This window comes from Galleria mellonella, unplaced genomic scaffold (genome assembly GCF_026898425.1).
Source record: "Galleria mellonella isolate WM207_F2 unplaced genomic scaffold, CSIRO_AGI_GalMel_v1 utg312, whole genome shotgun sequence".
NCBI classification, from domain to species: domain Eukaryota; kingdom Metazoa; phylum Arthropoda; class Insecta; order Lepidoptera; family Pyralidae; genus Galleria; species Galleria mellonella.
Window position 1 is genome coordinate 2,573,117 of NW_026442074.1, and position 21,611 is coordinate 2,594,727.

At 36.2% G+C, this 21,611-nt stretch overlaps 1 protein-coding gene across 1 annotated transcript; it reads right to left on the minus strand.

The window, feature by feature from the left end:
- Positions 1–9,168: 9,168 nt before the first annotated feature.
- Positions 9,169–20,722, minus strand: LOC113515137 (uncharacterized). Its single transcript, XM_026899289.3, has 4 exons — positions 19,323–20,722; positions 18,603–18,809; positions 10,283–11,671; positions 9,169–9,568 (listed from the first exon to the last, which is right to left on the minus strand). Exons 1-4 carry the CDS (start codon positions 20,692–20,694, stop codon positions 9,378–9,380), a joined length of 3,159 nt encoding a protein of 1,052 aa, XP_026755090.2. The 5' UTR covers positions 20,695–20,722; the 3' UTR covers positions 9,169–9,377.
- Positions 20,723–21,611: the final 889 nt, after the last annotated feature.

Here is a 21,611-nt window from a genome sequence, read left to right on the forward strand (position 1 = left end):
TATATTGTATTTAATATATAATTATTAGGTTTTTTTTAATAGGTAAAAATGAATAAGTAAGAGTAGGTGAGAATGAAATAAGGAGTTATAGTTAAAGTAGTTCTTATAGTAAAGGAATGTTATTTCGCTCAAATCATAGCTCCTTAGTTTTTAAATATTTCTGATTTATTTTAAATCTGGAATAAGGAACTAATTGGCTTCTATATAGGTACTGAAATTCAGCTAGATTCGAAAATATCTTTGTGGAGAAAAGTGCTTAAACATGAGCAAAATTGACACTTTCCTGTGGGGTGATGTTTTTTTTTTTTTGATGGGTGAAAATGGTATGGTAACCCCGCCTGCGCTAACGGGATACGCTGGCGGAGCACCAGTGAAGGGTGATAGATGAGAATGAAAACAGGCCAGTTAGCCCATCATGATGAATTCATCAGGAATTAACCATGATAGTTTCCAAGGAGAACCGCGAGGAGGTCGACCTGGTTGGGTATATTGCTAGCAATAGGATTCTCAGTCTCCATTACTAACAATCCCTTTCCCCCCCGTGGGGTGATGTTACAAAATGCAAGTTTTCTACCAACATAGTACGTAAAGTAAGTACTTAAATCAAAGAGATTATATCTAATCACAGTAATAATAAATAAAACTTTGCTAAAATGTAAAAAGAAGTTGCGTGTCTCCTTAATTTTAGTCGATTTTTCATCATAGAACAGGGGCGACATGATTGTATATCACTTTCCTGGCAGCTAAAAACATGTGAAGAATACTGATAAATTGAATAATGAACGCTGTTACCACATTTCCGAAACAAAGTACATAGTAAAATAAGATCACTGCCGCTTAAAATTTCGCCTAACAACCAATCAGATAGCCGCCACGAAGATCTCGTCGACCGCAGACTCCTTCGGTTCAGATCACTTCTCACTTGTCTGGCATGTATTTACGTAAACAATATTTGGATTTCCTAAATATTGTTTATTATTTTCAACATACCATGCAAACACAAGCATTTTTGTATTTTTTATGAAAAACCTCAAAATTACTGGTATCACTTTCCTGTGTGTCACTTGTTTGAATAAATTTCATTATAATAGATTATATAATTATATTCGCCGTGTGGTCCTGGCATAGAATGGACCACCCCTTTCTTTCCCGTGGGTGTCGTAAGACCAACTAAGGGAGGACGAGGGATGAGCAGCAGCGTCCCTCTTAAAACATCTCTAAAAGCCTAATTGCTGTGGCCAACCTGCCTGCCAAGAGTCAACTACTGGCAAAACTCCCCTTATGGGGAAGGCTTTTATCCAACAGGAGAGAGTTAACGGCTGAAATAATTATATAATAAAAACAGACTATGTTTGTCCTAAAATGTATTAGTAAGTGATGCCACCCTGTCGGGGTGACAGCATAGGAACGGAAGAGGTGTGGGGAGATGCCACGCATGCGCACAAGCCTACAGACGGAGGCTGGAGCTACTCTTACAAGTCCGATAAATAGGCAACTCTATTCAACACATCAATAAATTACACACACACACACACACACACACACACACACACACAAAAGAGATACGTGTTTACGTGCATTGTCCTTGGCTCGTCTCCGACATCGTTGTGTGCGTGTGTTGTACAAAGCACGGGGACATACGTTGAACAAGTGGACATGATAAGTTACAAAAGCTGGCCAAGATCGTGTTGGACATACCGTGACAGGGTTCCGTGTTGGTTTTCATAGTAACAAAATTTAATTAGATATCTTCTATATCTATAATTATAATAAAACCGTAAAGAGGTCAATTCTGTACATGAAATATATTTCCAAAATAACTATCAGGGGGTGATTAGTGATCGATACTGATGCCAAAAATGCAATCAGTAAAATTTTTGTCTGTCTGTTTGCCTGTATGTTCGTTATAAAAACAAAAACTACTCGACGGATTTTAACGAAACTTGGTACAATTATTCTTCATACTCCTGGGCAGGTTATAATAAACTTTTCATCACGCTACGATCAATAGGAGCAGAGCAGTGAAGGGAAATGTTAGGAAAACGGGAGAAGTTACTCCATTTTTAAGCTTCGGTCGCGTGTGCAGCCTTAATGGCCACTTTTTAAAATGTACAAATGTCCACCCGTGCGACGCCGGGACGGGCCGCTAGTATTTGAATAATAAGAAATATTACAAATAAATAAGACTTTAACATTTTGCACGCCATTAAAACAATATGGAATTAAAATACCATGTGATTCTATAACACTAATTAAGATCTATTTGAACCATATTTATGCAAATAAATTACCACTTATTAATGGGTGTGTTTGGGATTATTTTCTAGGGGGTGAGGTAGGCTTAAAAAACAGTTATTATATACTCTCAGACGTATACTTTGTGTTTTCTTAAAAGTCCTTGTTCGCATCCTAGCCTGGGCATTACACAACTCTGGGATGGGCACGGTACCCCCTTAAATACGCCTATGGGAATAATTATAATAGACATAATAAAAACCGATGGAAACTGAACTCATACGCTGAGGATTCTGAAAATAGACATGAAATTTAATTACTTTATGTACAAAGGTCTATCTATCTATCCTATTTAAGAGCTGAGCTCTTGCCACTCACTACGATTTTCAGCGAGTCTCTTCACCTCTTGATACGACACGACACCAACTTCTTCCTTGATCTACCTGATGTTACTATGCCTCGGTCTCCCTCTTTCCCTCCTTCCTTCTATCTTACCTTCTATTATAATGTTCATAAGTTCGTCGTGTCGTATCAAGTGTCCAAACATTTTTCCCCTCCTTTACACAAAAATATATAGTGTGTTTAAATAAACAACTAATATTAATAATGTATAATAATATTTCGCCGTGTGGTCCCGGCATAGAATGGGCCACCACTTCTTTTCTCGGGGGTCTTGTAAGAGGTAACTAAGGGGAAACAGCATTTTATTTTTCCATTAATATTCACATATACCTTTATAAACTAATTAAATCAAACTTCAGAGATAAAAATGCGGGGAAAATAATATTTTTAACCGACTTCAAAAAAAGAGTATGTTCGATTGTATAATATATTTTTTTTTATACGTATTCAATCTTAAATTAAAAACTACGTAACATAAAAATAATTAAAAAATTATTTTAAATGTACAAATATTCATATATCATATAACAAATACTCATATATGACCCTTCATTTGGATAAGTGGGGTACTTTTCAAATCTTGAATACCCCTTTTAGACCCCCTCCCCCCAACCCGTAAAAGGAATATTTTTCGATTTATTATCGTTGACTCCAAAAGATAATTATATTGTTGTTCCCGTATTAAAGCTCTGTTACAAAGCTAATGCTGACAGACAGACGAGCAGACGGGATAGGTGGACGAACAGACGGACTGAGACTTTTTTTATACCACTGAGGTGGCAAACAAGCATGCGGCCCACCTAATGGTAAGCGGTTACTGTAGCCTATGAACGCCTGCAATACCAGAGGTATTACAAGCGCGTTGCTGACCCTGAAGAAACCTCTTAACCCCTCTTTTGAAGAACGTTATCATATAGTCTCTTGGGAAAACCTTGGCAGGGAGCTCACTCCATAACCTGAGTGTTCGTAGGGGAAACATATCGGAAACCGAGTTGTACATAACCATCTCGGCTGTAGGATATGAGGTTGAACTCCCAGTCGATGGCGAGCCGTACGATGGTAGAAAGCAGCAGTGAGTATCATATTCATCATCATCATATCACCAGAGGGAGACTTTGTACAAAAGTCGATTGCTTGGGTACCTCTGTCCCATTTGTGTTCCTACCGTGAAGCAGTTGTGTATGCATGGCTGTGTTTCGGTTTGAAGAGTGGGATATGGCTTGAATTTACTGGGTACAGAGGAATAACACCTGAGTCCTCAAGAATGGCAACGCATGGGGGGTATCATGGGCGCAACAGTATACTTTGTTATGTCCATGGTACTGCTCATGTCTATAGACGACGGTTACCACTTTCCATCAGGTAGGCCGTCACCTTGTTTGCCATTTTAAATTGTATAAAAAAAAATTGAATAATTCCTCTGAGCATAATCCGTTGTACAAGCTGTAGAATACGCAGAGTAAGCCATAATATTCCAATAATGAAGTACTGCGTTCGTGATTTACTGTTCATCACAATGGTTGACTGGTAGAGAATGCTAAGCCAAGAGCATTAAATCCGCCTTTTGTACCATATTATATTTTGGTCAATAAATTCCCCTTCCTATCACGTGGGTGTAGTATGAGTCGACTAAGAGAGAACGAGGAATGGGCAGCAGCATCCATCTTAAAACATCTCTAAAGTCTGATTGTGGTTGCCAATCCGCTTGCCAAGCGTAGCAACTACTGGCAAAACCTCCCAAAGGGAGGCTTATGTTCAGCAGTGGACAGTTAAGGGCTGATAAGATGATGATGACGATACATATATATATATATGTTTATAAGGATATAACGCTGTAATATTAGTTAAGGTTTAACCCTTTCAGAACTGAATTATTTTTTTTCATCCGATGGATTTGGTAAATTCCATGTGTCTAAAGTATAATAAGGAGACTATAAAAAAATAAATAAAAAAAAATTAGCTTTACATTTTTCGAGGAAATCTAGTTTTTCTTAATGTGCACAAATGTGGACTCCCGTCCTACATAGTAATAAGAATAAGGTATACGAAGTTGTTCTGAAATGAAATAATATTAATTTAAAAACATTTTTATTACAAAATTATAAATGAATTAACGTAGTTAAATTTTTTCTTTGTGATAAAATAAACATTTATTAGTTTTTTGGCATAATCAGTTATTGGTACAAATATAAAAACACAGTAAGAACAATAATTAGGAAAAAAAAATCTTTATCTATGTGTGGAAAGCCAAGAAGCAATTCTTGTCTTTGGTTAGGTATAAATGAACTTTGCATTTTACACGGGATTTTTCCTTGCATCTCACCATTTTACACCTAGTCCCAGTTCCATCGTCATGTTTAGGGAAATGCCCAACACCGTCACGAGTTATTTCAGCTGCAGAACGAATCTCTCCTGGCCTTCTTGGTATAATTTGCTACTACTGCTACTTGGTCGACCTCTTTTGGTGGTAGAACATTTATCTTGTAGCACCAAACTGTCAGCCAAGCGACGACGAAAGTAAAGTAAGTCCTTACTTTTTAGGTGTGCCGTTACAAGTCGTTATCTATTTGGTATTCTTGATATGCCTGAAGAACTCCCACATCCGATGCATAAAATATCATACGCAGAGTAAATTTTTTTGATTCTATAACTGTTCTGTAATAGCTCATAAGTTGATCTAATAAATTAACGCCACCCATTGCATGATTATAGCGCTTTAAGACCTAAGGTCGCGCAACCTCAATATATCGCTTCTTTTTTTACACCATCTCTTTACTAAGTCCTTGTCACCTATACCAACAAAATTGGAAGCCAAATGGGTAATCTTATTGTCCAACCACTTTACATCAGTTACATCTCCGTCTCTGCTACATACTTCTTGAAAAAAACCCCTAGGCTTCTTATTTGTTACCTTGTCACTTAAAAACGGTGGTTTAACAAATCTGTTAACACGAGCTGTGCATGCGGCCATAATACCTTTTTGTTTTAGGATTTGTAGTAAATGGTATGATGAAAAATTATTGTCAAAGTAAAGCAGGGACGCCGTCATACAATTCGCTAGGTCCTTCATTGTCATCAAATTCAGGTGGAAAAAACTCCCTTTAGTTTTGGTAAATGACATCTGCGCTAATTCTAGCATTAGCTGCTAGATTCAATTTGCTCGACAAATTGAATCTCCATAATAATTATCTTCGTCATCAGATGATAATAATAAGTCAGAAAGATCTCCTTCATCTTATCATACTTGTAACGCCTCCAATGAGGACATATTGGTGTTTTTGCATCTGAAAATATAAGTAAACAATATCATAATTCATTTTATATATTTATCTTACAAAAATGATTAATAAAACGTTAAAAATATAAACAAAACATATTTTTTTAAAAAACCGTGAACAATGAGAAAAACTCAGTTAAATCCTGATGGGAACAATTGAGCACAAATATAAAAATCGAGATTACCAATATAAGGTAATAAAAAAATACACAAATATTACGTTACACACATGACCCCAATAATATTAGATATTCGTTTATATTTTTTCCAGATGATTTCATGCACTAATTTAATTTTTTTTAAGTAAAATATAAAGCTCACCTGTATAGTTCAAATCACGCACGGACACTAGTCGCAAATTGTCGAAAAATGCCAGAATATCCTAAAAAATGGCGTAAGTAGTATTAAATTGAGTAGTTTATTAGTGAACAAACGAATACAACCCCTTTTCAATCGGAAAGCTTGAGAGTTTAATATTTATTTTTTAAATTATATCTTATGTCTACAATTGTGCACGCCAGTTCTGAAAGGGTTAAAGTGAAATATTTATTTATTTATAAAAGATACACCAACAATATATTCACAATAATTAAACAGAAAATTTGCAATGTTATAAGTAAGTAAGTAATGAAAAGTTACTATACATATCAGTCCCTACAAGTACCGTTCACTAGTATGACCTATATGTCAGCCCGTTCACGAGTATGATCAATACGCCAGCACTCACTGAATACAAAATGAAACGTTACGTATTATACCTACTAAATTGCCCACTTACCCATGATACCTATGAGGGAGCTCCATCGCTCCACGGTCAATTAAACTTTGAATGTAAAATATTTACCAACTTGGAGATTTACTTCGAAGTTCGAGAGTCCCGTGGGATGAAAAGGGACAGCCGCGGGAAAGAGACCCCGTATCTCTTTAAATTGGGGTTATCCATATAACTAGCCATTTAAGAACAAAGGAAACTTTTACGCCCTTCTCAAACTTTGTCGAATAATTAACGAAGGAATTGATTTAATGAATTCGCTGTAATTAAGGATCAATGAACATACTCTTGTATCTCTATCACTCAAGTACTATAGAACAGAGATAGGTGATTTACAAATAATTTGCAAGTTCAGTTAATGTTTCTACGACATTCGTTTGTGACTCACTACCGACCCGCCTCTATTTTTTTTTTTTGGTGGATGAAAATGGAATGTTACCTACGCTAATGGGATAAGCCGGCGGAGCACCAGTGAAGGGTGATATATGAGAATGAAAACAGGCCAGTTAGCCCATCATAATGAATTCATCAAGAATTAACCATGATAGTTTCCAGGGGGAAACACGAGGAGGTCGACCTGGTTGGGTATATTGCTAGCAATGGGATTTTTAGTCTCCATTACTAACAATCCCTTCCCCCCCCCCCCGGGCCGCTATTTTGCTCAGGTGCAAATTATATACACAAAGTTTCTGCAAAAAATTGTCTAAATAACAGTGGAAATCGTATCAAAATGCTTCATGTGGTTTAACAGAAGTAAGGGATGAAATTGTCAGACACGAATATCTGTTTTGTTTTATACAATTTTTTTTTAATGGATGATAATGGAATGGTTAATTTTAAACTTTCGCGTTGTTTACACGTATTTTAAATACACAATCGGGACTTAACGCGATGTAAAAGTCTTTAAAATAGTAACTACATACTTGCTCCTTTATTGCCGAAGTCCTGTCGTGATCACGACGTGGTGCAATCCACGTCGAAACGTCGGCAATAAAGAAGCAGGTAAGTAGGTACTATTTACCTGTAAAAGCTTTTACATCGCGTTAAATCCTGATTGTATATTTAAGATAATGGAATGGTTACCCCGCCTGCGTTACCGGTATACAATGGCGAGGTACCAGTGAGGGATGATAAGTGAAGACGAAGCAGGTCAGTTGGCCCATCGTGACAAATTCACTAATGAATGAATCACGATGGTTTCCAGGGAGAACCACGAGGAGGTCGACCTGATACTGCTAGTGATAGGGTTGTTAATCCTCATTACTAACGATCCCTTTTCTCCACTGTTTTATACTATTTAAAGATAAGTAGAAATTATAGCTTTTTATGTGCATGATAATTGAAAATAAAAATTATTAAAATGCTTCTAAGAAAATGTTCTATGAACTGGGCTCTTTCAACCGACTTCAAAAATAAAGAGGTTCTCAATTAGGCTGTATTTTTTTTGTTTGTCGTCTGTTGTAAACCGAATATTAATTAGTAGTTAATTAATTAGAATATTATTATATACTAGAATATTATTTCCGAACGAACCGAAACGAACTTTTTTTTTATACAACTTAGAATGGCAAACAAGCTGACGGTCCACCTGATGGGAAGTGGTAACCGTCGCCTATAGACATAAGCAGTACCATGGACATAACAGAGTATACTGTTTCGCCCATGATACCCCCTATGCGTTGCCATTCCTGAGGACTCAGGTGTTATTCCACTGTACCCAGTAAATTCACGCCATATCCCACCCTTCAAACCGAAACATAGTCATGCAAACACAACTGCTTCACGGTAGAAACACTAATGGGACAGAGGTACCCAAGCAATTGACTTTTGTACAAAGTCTTTCTCTGGTAAATGAACTTAATGTTATAGCATTAAGTCCTCATTTTGTATCAAACATTTTTTTTTGTAAAATGGTTAATAAATAATAAGTATCTAATAAGATGATATTAAGGTTAAAGATTGAATGATTTAATATTACATCATTATTATTTAAAAATTAAGATTAAGACTTTGAGTAGAGTAAATAAATTAATAGCTTTTATCGTCATTTTTTGCTTGACCTTCACCAGATGTATGGACTGTATCGTTGCACGAAGTCTATGGATGCAAGTGGCGTGATGATATAACATATGTATGATAGAACCTATGTTCAGTTGGGGGGAAAGGGATTGTTAGTAATGGCGACTGAGAATCCCATTGCTAGCAATATACCCAACCAGGTCGACTTCCTCGCGGTTCCCCCTGGAAACTATCATAGTTAATTCCTGATGAATTCATCATGATGAACTAACCGGCCTGTTTTCATTCTCATCTATCACCCTTCACTGGTGCTCTGCCAGCGTATCCCGTTAGCGCAGGCGGGGTTACCGTACCATTTTCACACATCAAAAAAAAAAACCTATGTTCAGCTCTGGACAAGGAATTGTAATAATCATGTAATAATCATCAATCATGACCTGTGACTTTTGAAATGAAATGAATATTGCATTTTACGTGTACATTGTATAATAAATAATTATACATTACATAACGTGCATAAAACTCTAAGATGTTGACAATTTTTAGCTAAATTATAATTGATCTAATATTAAAATTTTTGTGAGCAGTCACGGTGATTTCGACTAAAGTAGACATTATGTTGTCTGTGCTCTAATATAGTTTTTTTTTTTTAACTAGAACTTCCAAAACCATTTAGGCTAATGTCCGTTGTTCCCAGCCTTCCCTGCGTACAAGTTTAAGCTTGATCATCTCTCTAGGTTGATTTACAATGGTCGTTGCTCCAAACTGCAGCTTTCGTGGCGTGCCTTCAGGCAGCTCCACGCGGTACTTATTGAAGAACGTTATGATGCCGGCCATCATTTGCATCTTCGCGAAACGCATGCCTGAGGACGAATATGAATAATTAATTATCATCAATAATTGACATTAATTATAATAGATAACCTGAAATTAGAGGTCTGTAATATATATATATATATATATATATATATATATATATATATATATATATATATATATATATATATATATATATATATATATATATATATATATATATATATATAAGTTACATATTAGCCTAATAATGAATATGTTAAATATCAGTTGTCATATTATATCGAATGAAGAAATTGATCGAAATCTCTGATCGGTTTGGGCGATATCTATATAGATAGATAGATAATATATGTCTAGTGTAATCCGATATATTCATATCGGAGTGGTACCAATATTACCCATGTCTGCCTCAATACTTGGCCGTATATTTATTTGTCATCATAGTAGTATAAAAATATATAAATACTAATGACAAAATAAACTAAAAGTAGTACTGTAATTGTAAAGTATGGAATTATTACTAAAGATAGCAAATTATAAGATAATCATTTATCTTGTTATCGTTTTGTAATATGCCAAAATGAAAATAACGTATTCAGTAGTAACAGAGTTCTAAGAAAAAAGAATGACAACCGTATCTTCAATAACAAACAGAGAAATATTTACTCAGATTTTAAAAGTATAATACCTAATTCGATAAATAATATAATCAACAGATATTGTTTGTCATTCTAAGTTGAATAAAAAAGAAAGCTTACCTATACAAATCCGAGGCCCTTCTCCAAACGGCAGATAAGTGTACGGTTTGATATTTTGCTGCTGATCACCATAGAATCTCTCTGGACGGTACTCCTCTGGTTCCGGGAAGTGATCAGGATGGTGATGTAGGTGGTACACCGGGATATGGATGCGCACCCCCTTGTCCAGCACCGCGCCGCACGGAAGAGTGTATTTTTCCGCCAATTCACGTGTTAAAACCGCAAACACCGGGTACAAACGCAGGGTTTCATTAATACATGCTTCCACGTACGGCATTTCTGTGATACACTCATATTCCAATTTGTTGTTCTGTCGTCTCAAATACTCGTCCACTTCTTCGATGACTTTATTTTGAGCTACTGGATGCTTTGCAAGTTCGTACATGAAATATTGTAATGTCGTAGAAGTCGTCTCAAAACCACCCGCAAAGATTAATACACACTGAGACACGAGAAAGTCGTCATCTACTTTCATTTTTATTCTTTTTTCGTCACCTTTCATGTTTGATAGTTTGTCGCCAACAATGTATTTCTGGTCGTTGAATTTCAACACTAAATCGACAAAGTCATTCCTCAGCGACGGCTTGTAATTGCGTCCGGCAAACACATTAGTCATTAGTTTGTGGAAGAATCTATCCACCTCTGTTGGAAAGCTCTTCATTCCGAGACCATAAAACAATGCCGGCCAAATAGCTCGTGTTATAAGTTTAAAGCCTCTGTAATAAGTCTCTAAAAATAAAGTTTTCCCCATGTAAGTGAAGGGATTATCTTTGGAATCTCCTTCCATTGTTTTCGTGTTAATACCAAACGCACATGTACCAATACTGTCCATGGTGTATCTAGCGAATAGTGTTCTAATTTGTACCAGCTGATTGTTATCAAATTCATTATCAAGCATTCTCTCTAATCCGTGACAGCTATTTTCGATCAAATAAAACATGTTCTTCATTTTTGCTGATGAGAATAGCGGCGTTAAATTTTGTCGTAACACCTTCCATTTGTCGCCGTAAGTGAAGAATAGATTTTGAGTGAAGATTTCATTGTCGCAATAATTCGAGATCTCCCTACCGCTGCAGTAATAGAAATCTTTGGTCATTATTTGTTTTATTATCTTCGGGTCTTGAACCATGAGCGTCGGTTCGGTTCCGTAGAAAGCGCCGAAGTAAGGCGCATCGGGGAATTGATTACATATTTTCTGTGCTACTTCACCAAAAGATCTCTTCATAAGTATATATTCACCATAATTTCCCAGAAGAGGCGTGGGTTTGGCATATGGTATTTTTCTTTTTCTCCAATAATTGCCCCTTACTTTGAGTGCGTAATATATCAAAAGTACGGATGCAAATAACAATACCGTCCCGATCATGGTTAGGTCGTGTACTGGCGAGACTATTTAATTAAATACCTAGTGTTCAAAAAAATTAATAATTAATATAATGATAAGTTTATGATAAACAATTAATGTGACCAAGTCCAAGTTGTAGTAGCCTATACTAATATTATAAGGAGGGAAAATTTGTCTTTTTGTTTGTAATGGACTTAAAAATATTAAACCGTTTTAAAATAAAAATCACCTATAGAAAGCTATGTCATCAGTCCAAGGTACTATTTTATTAAAAAAAATTAAAGATCTACTAATCCACCCGTGCGAAACTGGGGCGAGTGGTTAACAATTTATCATAAATGAATTAATATGACCAAGTCCAATATTTTTCTGACATATCGTTTTGTAAGCAGTAATCTTACTGATAATAATAATATTGTAATTAAACGATCTGTGTACGTGGGAGATCTTCAAGGAAAATTAATATGAGGGTTTCAATAAAACAATTAGATGCCAGAACAATATTTTTAAAAATATTCTCTGTCTTTCTGTCTATCTGTATCTGTTGTCTGTTTCAGAATCACACAAGAACTATTGGACTAAATTGTATGCGGATTTCACAGTTTTCCCTTAAGGTCTGCTTAAAATCTGGTGTACATTTCATCCTTAGATTATTTAGATAGCGTCTCCATAAAAATGCTTCGAGAAAAACAAGTCAACTTTTTAATACAATTTCGTGTGATAAATAGTTATGAATGACTCCTTTATAGCTTTTATATTTATTTTGTCTTATAAATTTTGCATCTTTTTAAAGCGTAAATACTCATTTTATTTATTAAATAATATATAATATAATGCTTCAATAAAGAAAACGACTCAGCTAATTTGAGAATTCGCTGACAAATAGTTGACCTGTTTCTAAGACTCGATTATAGGGCTCAATGATCTATATTTATCTATATCTGTCTATATCTATCTATATCTATCTATACCTATCTATATCTATCTATATTTATTAGATTTCATCTTGATACGCTGTCTAGAAGTAGTCTATTTCATTAGTTTTTCTATTTATGAAAGCCGATAAAGGGTCAATAGATAATTGACAAACAGATTCACTTTCACATTATACAAAGATGCTGCCAGAATCAAAAATACTCTATTAATTAAAACTATATTTTTTGTTTATAATTGTTTTTTTATATGTTTTCAATGTGCAATAGTTATTAAGATGTCACAACGGCGCTTATCTACAACTCCGCAGCGGAATGGTGGCAGCCTTGTAGGCGTGGGTGATGTGAATACCGATCCGATATCTATATATTGGGTTTCACTAAATATTGATGGCGGAAAAAAGGTCATCACCCATTTCGATATCGCTCATATCGGTAAGATATCTTTTTTTTTTTATACATCTTAGAATGGCAAACAAGCTGACGGCCCACTTGATGGAAAGGAGTAACCGTCGCCTATAGACAATGAGCAGTACCATGGACATAACAGAGTATACTGTTTCGCCCATAATACCCATAATCCCTTCCATGCGTTGCCATTCTTCAGGACTCAGGTGTTATTTCTCTGTACCCTGTAAATTCACGCCATATCCCACCCTTCAAACCGAAACACAGCCATGTAAACACAACTGCTTTACGGTCGAAACACGAATGGGACAGAGGTGTCCAAGCAAACGACTTTTGTACAAAGTCTCCCTGTAGTGATCTCTACTCTAATTTCGAAAATGTTAAAAGTCTGTTTCAATTTTTTTTTAGACAACGGACTTATAACATATTCGTTCTTGTATTAGTATATAGATATTGTAACTAAAATATATAAATATTTCTATATATAATATTACCAACAGAAAAGGTTTCGATATATCGAAACCTTTTCACCTTGTAATGACCTATCGAATTGAATACGTTGAAAATATGTTATCCATTATTACTTTTTTTGGATAACAGACTTTTAATATATTCGTTATTAGATCAGTACATAGATATTGTAACTAAAATATATAGATATTACTATATATTACCCATGCCTACAGTCTAGACGTTTGTAATCTTTGACTTTCAGATTCATGTTTATTTTGTGAACTGTGAATGTTCATTAATGAGCACATATGTATTTGTTTATCTCTGACGATATCGTCAAAAACATTTAAATAGAGTTTACTAGCTTTTAACTGTGACTTTGCGTGATATATAATAAGTAGTCTATGTCCATCTCTTTCCAAATAGTATATATATATAAGGATTGATTAATCAGTAAAGGCACCAAGAGGTAACAAACAAACAAACTCATTTTCACATTTATATACATAATTGAAGTGTTATTGAATAAATCATCATCGTCATCATTTCAACCATCATCCGTCCACTGCTGGACATAAGCCTCCCCCATAGACTGCCATAAAGAACGGTCCTGAGCCACCTGCGTCCACTGACTCCCTGCATTGAATAAATACTCAATAAAAACTGTATATACACCACTCACAAAAATCCCGAAATTTCTGCGTTCACCTAAGGATACGATTCCATGTTAGACACCAGGCGTTTCCAAGATAGACAGTAGCTGTGGTAGCCCGTATATAGGTCAAACTAAACGGACCATAGCCGATAAGGTCAAAAAACACATAGCGGCAGTCAAAAACAGGCAAACAAATAAATTGACGATCACAGAACGCTTTTTAAACAGCTCTACTAATCACTAGTTTGAGCTGCATGACCCAAAGGTTTTTTTTTATAAGTGATGATGAGCAACTCTGTCTGCGCTATCGGTATACACTGACGGACCACCAGTGAGTGATGATAGGTGAGGATGAAAAGACAGGTCAGTTAGCCTATCGTGGAATTCAGCACGATAGTTTCCAGGGGAGACCACGTGGGGATCGACCTGGTTGGGTATATTGCTAGTAATGGCGCCATTAGAATTTATTGTTAACAAACCCTCTCCCCATAACACGATGGTTTTTTTAATGGGTGAAAATGGAATGGTAACCCCGCGTGCGCTATCGGTATACGTCCACGGGGCACCTGTGAAGAGCGACAGGTGAGGATGAAGGCAGGTCAGTTGGCCCGTAGTGACCAATTGAACAAGAAATAGTCACTATGGTTTCCAGGGGGAACCGTGTGGAGGTCGACCTGATAGGATGTATTGCTAGCAATGGGCCTGTTAAACCTCATTACTAACAATCCCTTTCCCCCTTAAATTGAAGGTTCTACTTACCGAGCGTCACTTAATAGTGACGGATAGTACGTGAAGCAATTAGGAAAAATCCGAAAAAAATTCATAGGGAAGATGGATATAGGATTTCATCAGCATGGGATCCAGTGATTAATATACAAAAAACGCGTTAATTTGTTTAAACGCAATGTGGATACCATGAATGCAGTGTATAGGGTGTCTCTACATAATTATGGTAACCATGTGAAGGTACTCGAAGAGACTACGCGAGCTGTGACACGAAGACTCCGCTCACTTCAGTTCTGTCGTGACCACGACGAAATGTCGAAATGTCAGCAATAAAGACGCATGTATGTAGGTACTTTTTACTTGTAAAAGCTTTTACATCGCGTTAAGTCCCAATTGTGTATTTAAAATAAATAGGTAAATGTCAACATTATCATATCCGCTTTTAGAAGTATGACATGTTAACTATATTAAGTTATGATGTAACAGTTTCATTTATGTTTATATATATATATATAATAAGTATTTTGAAGTCTGATAAATACTATCTACAAAGATTTGCATGCTATTGAATGTGGCAAAACATACTTGGTACAGAGGAATAACACCTGAGTCCTCAGGAATGGCAACGCATGGGGGCTATCATGGGCGAAACAGTATACTCTGATATGTCCATGGTACTGCTTATGTCTATAGGCGACGGTTACTACTCTCCGTCAGGTGGGCCGTCAGCTTGTTTGCCATTCTAAGTTGTATAAAAAAAAAATGTAATGTAAAGGGGGGGCCAGCGACGCTATTTAGTATCAGCATTGCACCCGTGCGGAGCCGGGGCGGGTCACTAGTGACTGATAAATCAACCTCCAATTATTGCTTATAATCACACCATATATGTTCTCTCTCTATCTACTCTACTAACTCTATCTACTTTATTAGAAAACAAATTGTAACATCTTATGTATTATGTAAATAAATAAATAACTTCACTGCCCACTGCTGAACAAAACAATCCTCAAGATTGAGACAGGGGTTTTGCCAGTAGTTGCCATGCTTGGCAAGCGGACTGACAACCACAGTTAGGCTTTTGGTGATGTTTTAAGAGTGCTGCTGGTCATGTGCCGACCATTAAGATTCCATCCAAAAGTTAACATATTTCGCCATAACATAATAATATGTATATATATAATGTTGATTAGTAGTATATAATATATCTAATATATAAAATTCTCGTGTCACGGTGTTTGTTACCAAACTCTTCCGAAACGGCTTTACCGATTTTTATGAAATTTTGTGTGCATATTGGTAGGTCTGAGAATCGGTGTATTGATAAGGGTGACCCTCCCCAAAAAAAATCTTTTTTTATTTTTTAACAAATTTTTACATTTGTATTTTATTATGATTTGATTTAGCATTAAAAAATACATACACCTTCCGAGCGTCACCCTTTTACGATCAGTTTTTTGACGGATTTTTATATTTCGTGAAACGAATTATGGTAAGTGAAAAATCCATGAAAAAAATTCATAGGTGTGCTGGAAGATGGATATAGGTTATGTTTCATCAGCATGGTTGATTCCAAAGAGTGATTAAAAGTGCCTTGAAATACAAAAAACGCAGGTATCAATTAATGCACAGAGATGCAACATCTCTTGTAAGACGCCGATCGTAATTCGAGCTGCCCGACTTTGAATCGGTTTAACGGAAAGTTGGTACTGTGGCGCTCATACACATGAGAATTCCATGTGTATAGAGCTTTATATAGTTTCAGGCGGTCTCTACATAATTATGGTAACCATGTGAAGGTACGCGAAGAGACTACGCGAACTGTGACACGAAGACTCCGCTCACTTCAGTCCTGTCGTGACCACGACGAAATGTCGAAATGTCAGCAATAAAGACGCATGTATGTAGGTACTTTTTACTTGTAAAATATCATTGATATGCAGAAGAAACAGTGTCGGAAATAGTAAAGTGCGGGACAAGCAGGTTTTAAGTCATATCCGCTACGTTTTAGAAGTATGACATGTAGTTTTAACTATGCCACATTAAGGTTCGCAATATGTAACAGTTTCATTGCCACCGCCCATCGGTGTGTTTATATATATATATATAATAAGTATTTTGAAGTCTGATAAATACTATCTACAAAGATTTGCATGCTATTGAATGTGGCAAAACATACTTGGTACAGAGCCGAATAACACTCTGGTGCGCACGTCCTAAGCACAATTGGAGGAATGCCATCGGGCCCACTCGACTTATGGATTTCAAGGGAGAGAAGTGCTCTACGCACTGATCTTTGCGTGAATTTAACATCCGGCATGGCTCTTACAACGCGGGATGGTCGGCGGTGGTTTCTCCCCGTCATCCAACGTCGAGTTTGATGCAAAGAGAGATAGATCAGCCTTCTCTTTGGCGTTGATATGTCCATGGTACTGCTCATGTCTAAAGGCGAGACGAAGGTAAACTAGCCAATCTCTTCAATCTACCAATGGGCCTCAGCTTGTTTGCCATTTTGAAGGTTGTACTTCTTTTAAAAAAATCTGTAATGTAATGTTTCAGGCGAGATGCTATTCTACAAGAGGCTCCATACCAGGGCTGGGATTTCCCACCGACAGGTACCACAGAGTTAGGAATAAATAATTCCATTCCCTGAAGCACCACATCGGCGATGAAATTGGCGATGGCGTCGGGGTCCCTCAGTGCGAAGCAAACCTGCCTCCATGGGTAAGATGCGAAAAAAATCCGCATCTCATTAGTCTGACCTGTATGCCAAAATCACACCGTGGATATGTTCTCTCTCTATCTCCAAGCGGAGCTTCTACGGAAATCACATAGTTGTCTGGGTGGGTGGTACTTAACATTAGAATGGTCCAAACAAATTGTAACATCGTTATTAAGTAAATAAATAAATCTTCCCGCATAGTCTTCACTGAACCAAGCCATTCGGTATGGTGGGCATTAAAACAAAACAATCCGGAAGAATCTGTTCGAGCAGGGAATCTGTAGTCATTTGGACGTGCTCAATGAGTTGGTCGGTTTCGATGTTACCGCTGTGGGACCTGTATAGGCATGCATAGACAATGGTCACAGTCTACGCGCAGCCATAAAATAGACAGGTCCGCACCTTGTTTCCAAGGCGGCGACAGCAGATATCCTCTCTGACATACGCGCATACACCGGCACGCGAAACAAAACAATGTTGCGGGTACGTCAAAAGTTTCGTTAACATATTCCGTTTCTATAACATAATAATATGTATATATATACACATATATATATAATGTTTGATTAGTAGTATGCCCCCCCCCCAGAATATATATATATATATATATATATTGTAAGATATTTATTTATGGGATGGGTATGGGATTGACTCACACCATACGGAAAAAAAATGTCTCGGTATTCTGTGAGGGTGACTTATTACTTCCCCGGCGGACTATATAGGATTACATGGCTCTCTGCAAGATCAATCGAAAATAATATTAAAAATGAATGAATTAAAAATGAAACTATAAAGCAGATTTGTAAACATATATATTATATATTTTTTCAATAAAATTTATTGAAGTTTGTACGTAAAGAATTATAAGCATTTTATAAATTAAATATATCTAATTTGTAAATTTTGAATTTAATGAATTTTTAAATAAAATAACTTATATTTTTTTAATTAACTAACAAAACCTGTCTAATTACATAAGTAAAGCCTATATAATTTTTTACGACAAAGTACATATACAGCTTACAATAGTTATGATTTAATAAAAAAATTTTTTACATTTTCTATATTATTTTATTATATTTTATTACCCTCTGCGTATTTTAATTGCCGGTCGACCCAATCTTCTCGTTCAACGAATCTCAACTTGATCTCTTGTATGGGTTGTGTTACAAGCGTGGTCGATTTAAGCTCTAACTTAAGTGGTACGTCATCAGCTAACTCCATACGGTACTTCTTCAGAATCGTAATTATGCCGGGAATAATCTGTATTCTTGAGAAGCGCATGCCTGTAATAAGAAAATAAGTACTTCATTAGTTTGATTTTATTTTTCTGTAGGCAGTGTGCAGAGGATTTTTAGGTTATATTTTTTGTAATAATACCATGTAGTTCCAGTATAGAATAGGTTACCCCTTTTCTCGTGGGTGTCGCAAGAGGCGACTAGGGGATCGTAATGGGCTAAGTATATAAATAGGTAGTAGCGTCCCTCTTAAAACATCACTAAAGCCTAATTGCAGTCGTCAACCCGCCTAAGCGTGGCAACTACTAGCAAAACTCACTTTGTTTACAGTTTATTTCTTGTTTGCTTCTTTTTATTTTAGTACTCTCAGGACAGATCATATAGATAGATTTAGATGGAATGTCAAGTGCTAAAAAGGGCTAAAAATCCTGATAAATTTGTCATGGTGTGCTAACTGGCCCAACTTTATCTTCGTCTATCAACCCTCACTGTCTCGCATAGCGTATACTATCCCATTTTTATCTTATTAAAAAAGTCTATCTATAGTTATTTCAGACTTACCTAAGCAAATACGAGGTCCTTCGCCGAATGGTAAATAGACATACTGTTTAATATCACGTTTTGCGTCACCTAAGAATCTGTTAGGGCGAAACTCTTCAGGATCTGGGAAATATTTAGGATTATGATGCAAATGATACACCGGTATATGGACTCGCACTCCTTTATCTAACACTGCACCACATGGCAGTGTGTACTGTTCACTAACTTCGCGGGTGATAACGCTGAGAACTGGATACCGTCGTAGCGTTTCATCAATACAAGCCTCAAGAAACGGTAATTCTGTAGTGCATTCGAAGCCAATCTTATTATTGTTTCGTTGTAAATAATCGTCTATTTCCTGTACCACTTTTGTTTGTATCTCTTGATTTTTTGCAAGTTCATACAACGCATAATGCAATGTCGTTGCTGACGTCTCGTAACCGGCTGCAAATATGCCTATACACTGGGACACTAAGAATTCATCATCAGCTTTCTGGCTTATCTTCCTTTCTCCACCTTTAGAAGATTTTAGACTATCACAACTTATATATTTGTTGTGTTTCATATTTAAAATAAGGTCCATAAAGTCATTTCTAGACGATGGCTTGTATTCTCTACCAGCGAATACATCTATCATTAATTTGTAAAAAAATTTAACGATATCGTCAGAAAAGTTTTTCATGCCAATACCGTAGAACACGGAAGGCCAGACTGATCGCGCTATTTGCTTGAACCCACTGTACTTTGTGTCATGAAATAGAAGATCTCCCATTATAGTAAATGGATTGTTCTCCGAGTTCCTCTCCATAGTTTTCGTATTGACACCGAAGATACATTCTCCGATGCAATCCATTGTGTACCTTGACATAAGAGTTCTCACTCTTATAACGTTGTTCTTACGGCATTCGTAATCTAGCAAGCTTTCGAACTCATGGGTACATTTCTCTATCAAATTGAACATATTTTTTAATTTCGATAATGAGAACATCGGTGATAGATTTTGCCGCAGCAATTTCCATTTGTCTCCATAACTGAAGAATAAGTTTCTGGTAATGAGCTCTTTGTGAACGTAGTCTGCTATCTCCCTGCTGCTGAAGTAGTAAAAATCCTTTGTCATAACCAGTTTTATTATATCAGGATCCTGAACCATAAGAGTTGGTTTACATCCATAGAAAGCTCCCACGTATGGTGAGTTGGGAAACTTCTGGCAAATTTCCTGCGCGGCATGGCCCATAAATTTTCTAAGGCATATATATTCACCATAATTACCAACAAAAGGCGAGGGCTTTATGTAAGGTATATTCCTTTTTGCCCAGTAATCGAATTCACGTATTGAAACATAGTAAACGAGGAAACAAATAACAGATAATGTAATTAGTACAAGCGCTATCATGACGCCGCTGTTCAGATGTCACTGCGAATGGCCATTGATTAAGACAAAACGATTTTGTTGTTCAGTTAAATGATATTGCAGTCACCACACATTGTAATTATATTTAGGATATGTATTTCTTTTTAAAATTTCTGTTTCAAAATGTCGAAATTCGTTTAGTGAAGTAACGTAGGAATTATAACATTTATAAATTATAAAAGATAGTATACGCTTTTTAACTTTCAGTGATATTTTAGAAAGAATAAAAAACAGAGCCGGTTATGTACATGTAATGAATTCATCAGGAATTAACCATGATAGTTTCCAGGGGAAACCACGAGGAGGTCGACCTGATTGGGTATATTGCTAACAATGGGATTTTTAGCCACCGTGGTTAATTCTTGTTGAATTCGTCAAGATGGACCTGCTTTTGATGGATGGATTTTTTTTTTTGCTTCAAAAATCCTTTTTAAAATTAAGGGTGTAGTGACGGAGTACGAATAGAAGTATCACCCTCTTTGAACTCTGAGACGTTACTGGAGACCCGCCAGCGTATATCGTAGTTGGGGTTACCATTTCATTACCACATATTAAAAAAAAATTACCAATGCAAGTGAATAAATATTGAAACAAAAAGAGTTTTAGTTAATTTGAAACTTTTGCAATGTTTACACATATTTAAATACACTATTAGGACTTAACGTGATGAAAATTTTATTTTCTCAAACATGCTTGGAAATGTGAACATTATTTTAACAATCTTCTTGGAGATAAATCAAACGTGCCGTACTGACCAGATACATGCGGGCAGCGGCCGGCAAAAGTTGTATGAAAATCTATATCTGTCGTGTTTTGTCACCAGATAAATTACTATGTAAACTCATATCTATCCTGTAATTTAAAAATGGAATGACCTTTTACTTCGAAACATGGCTACC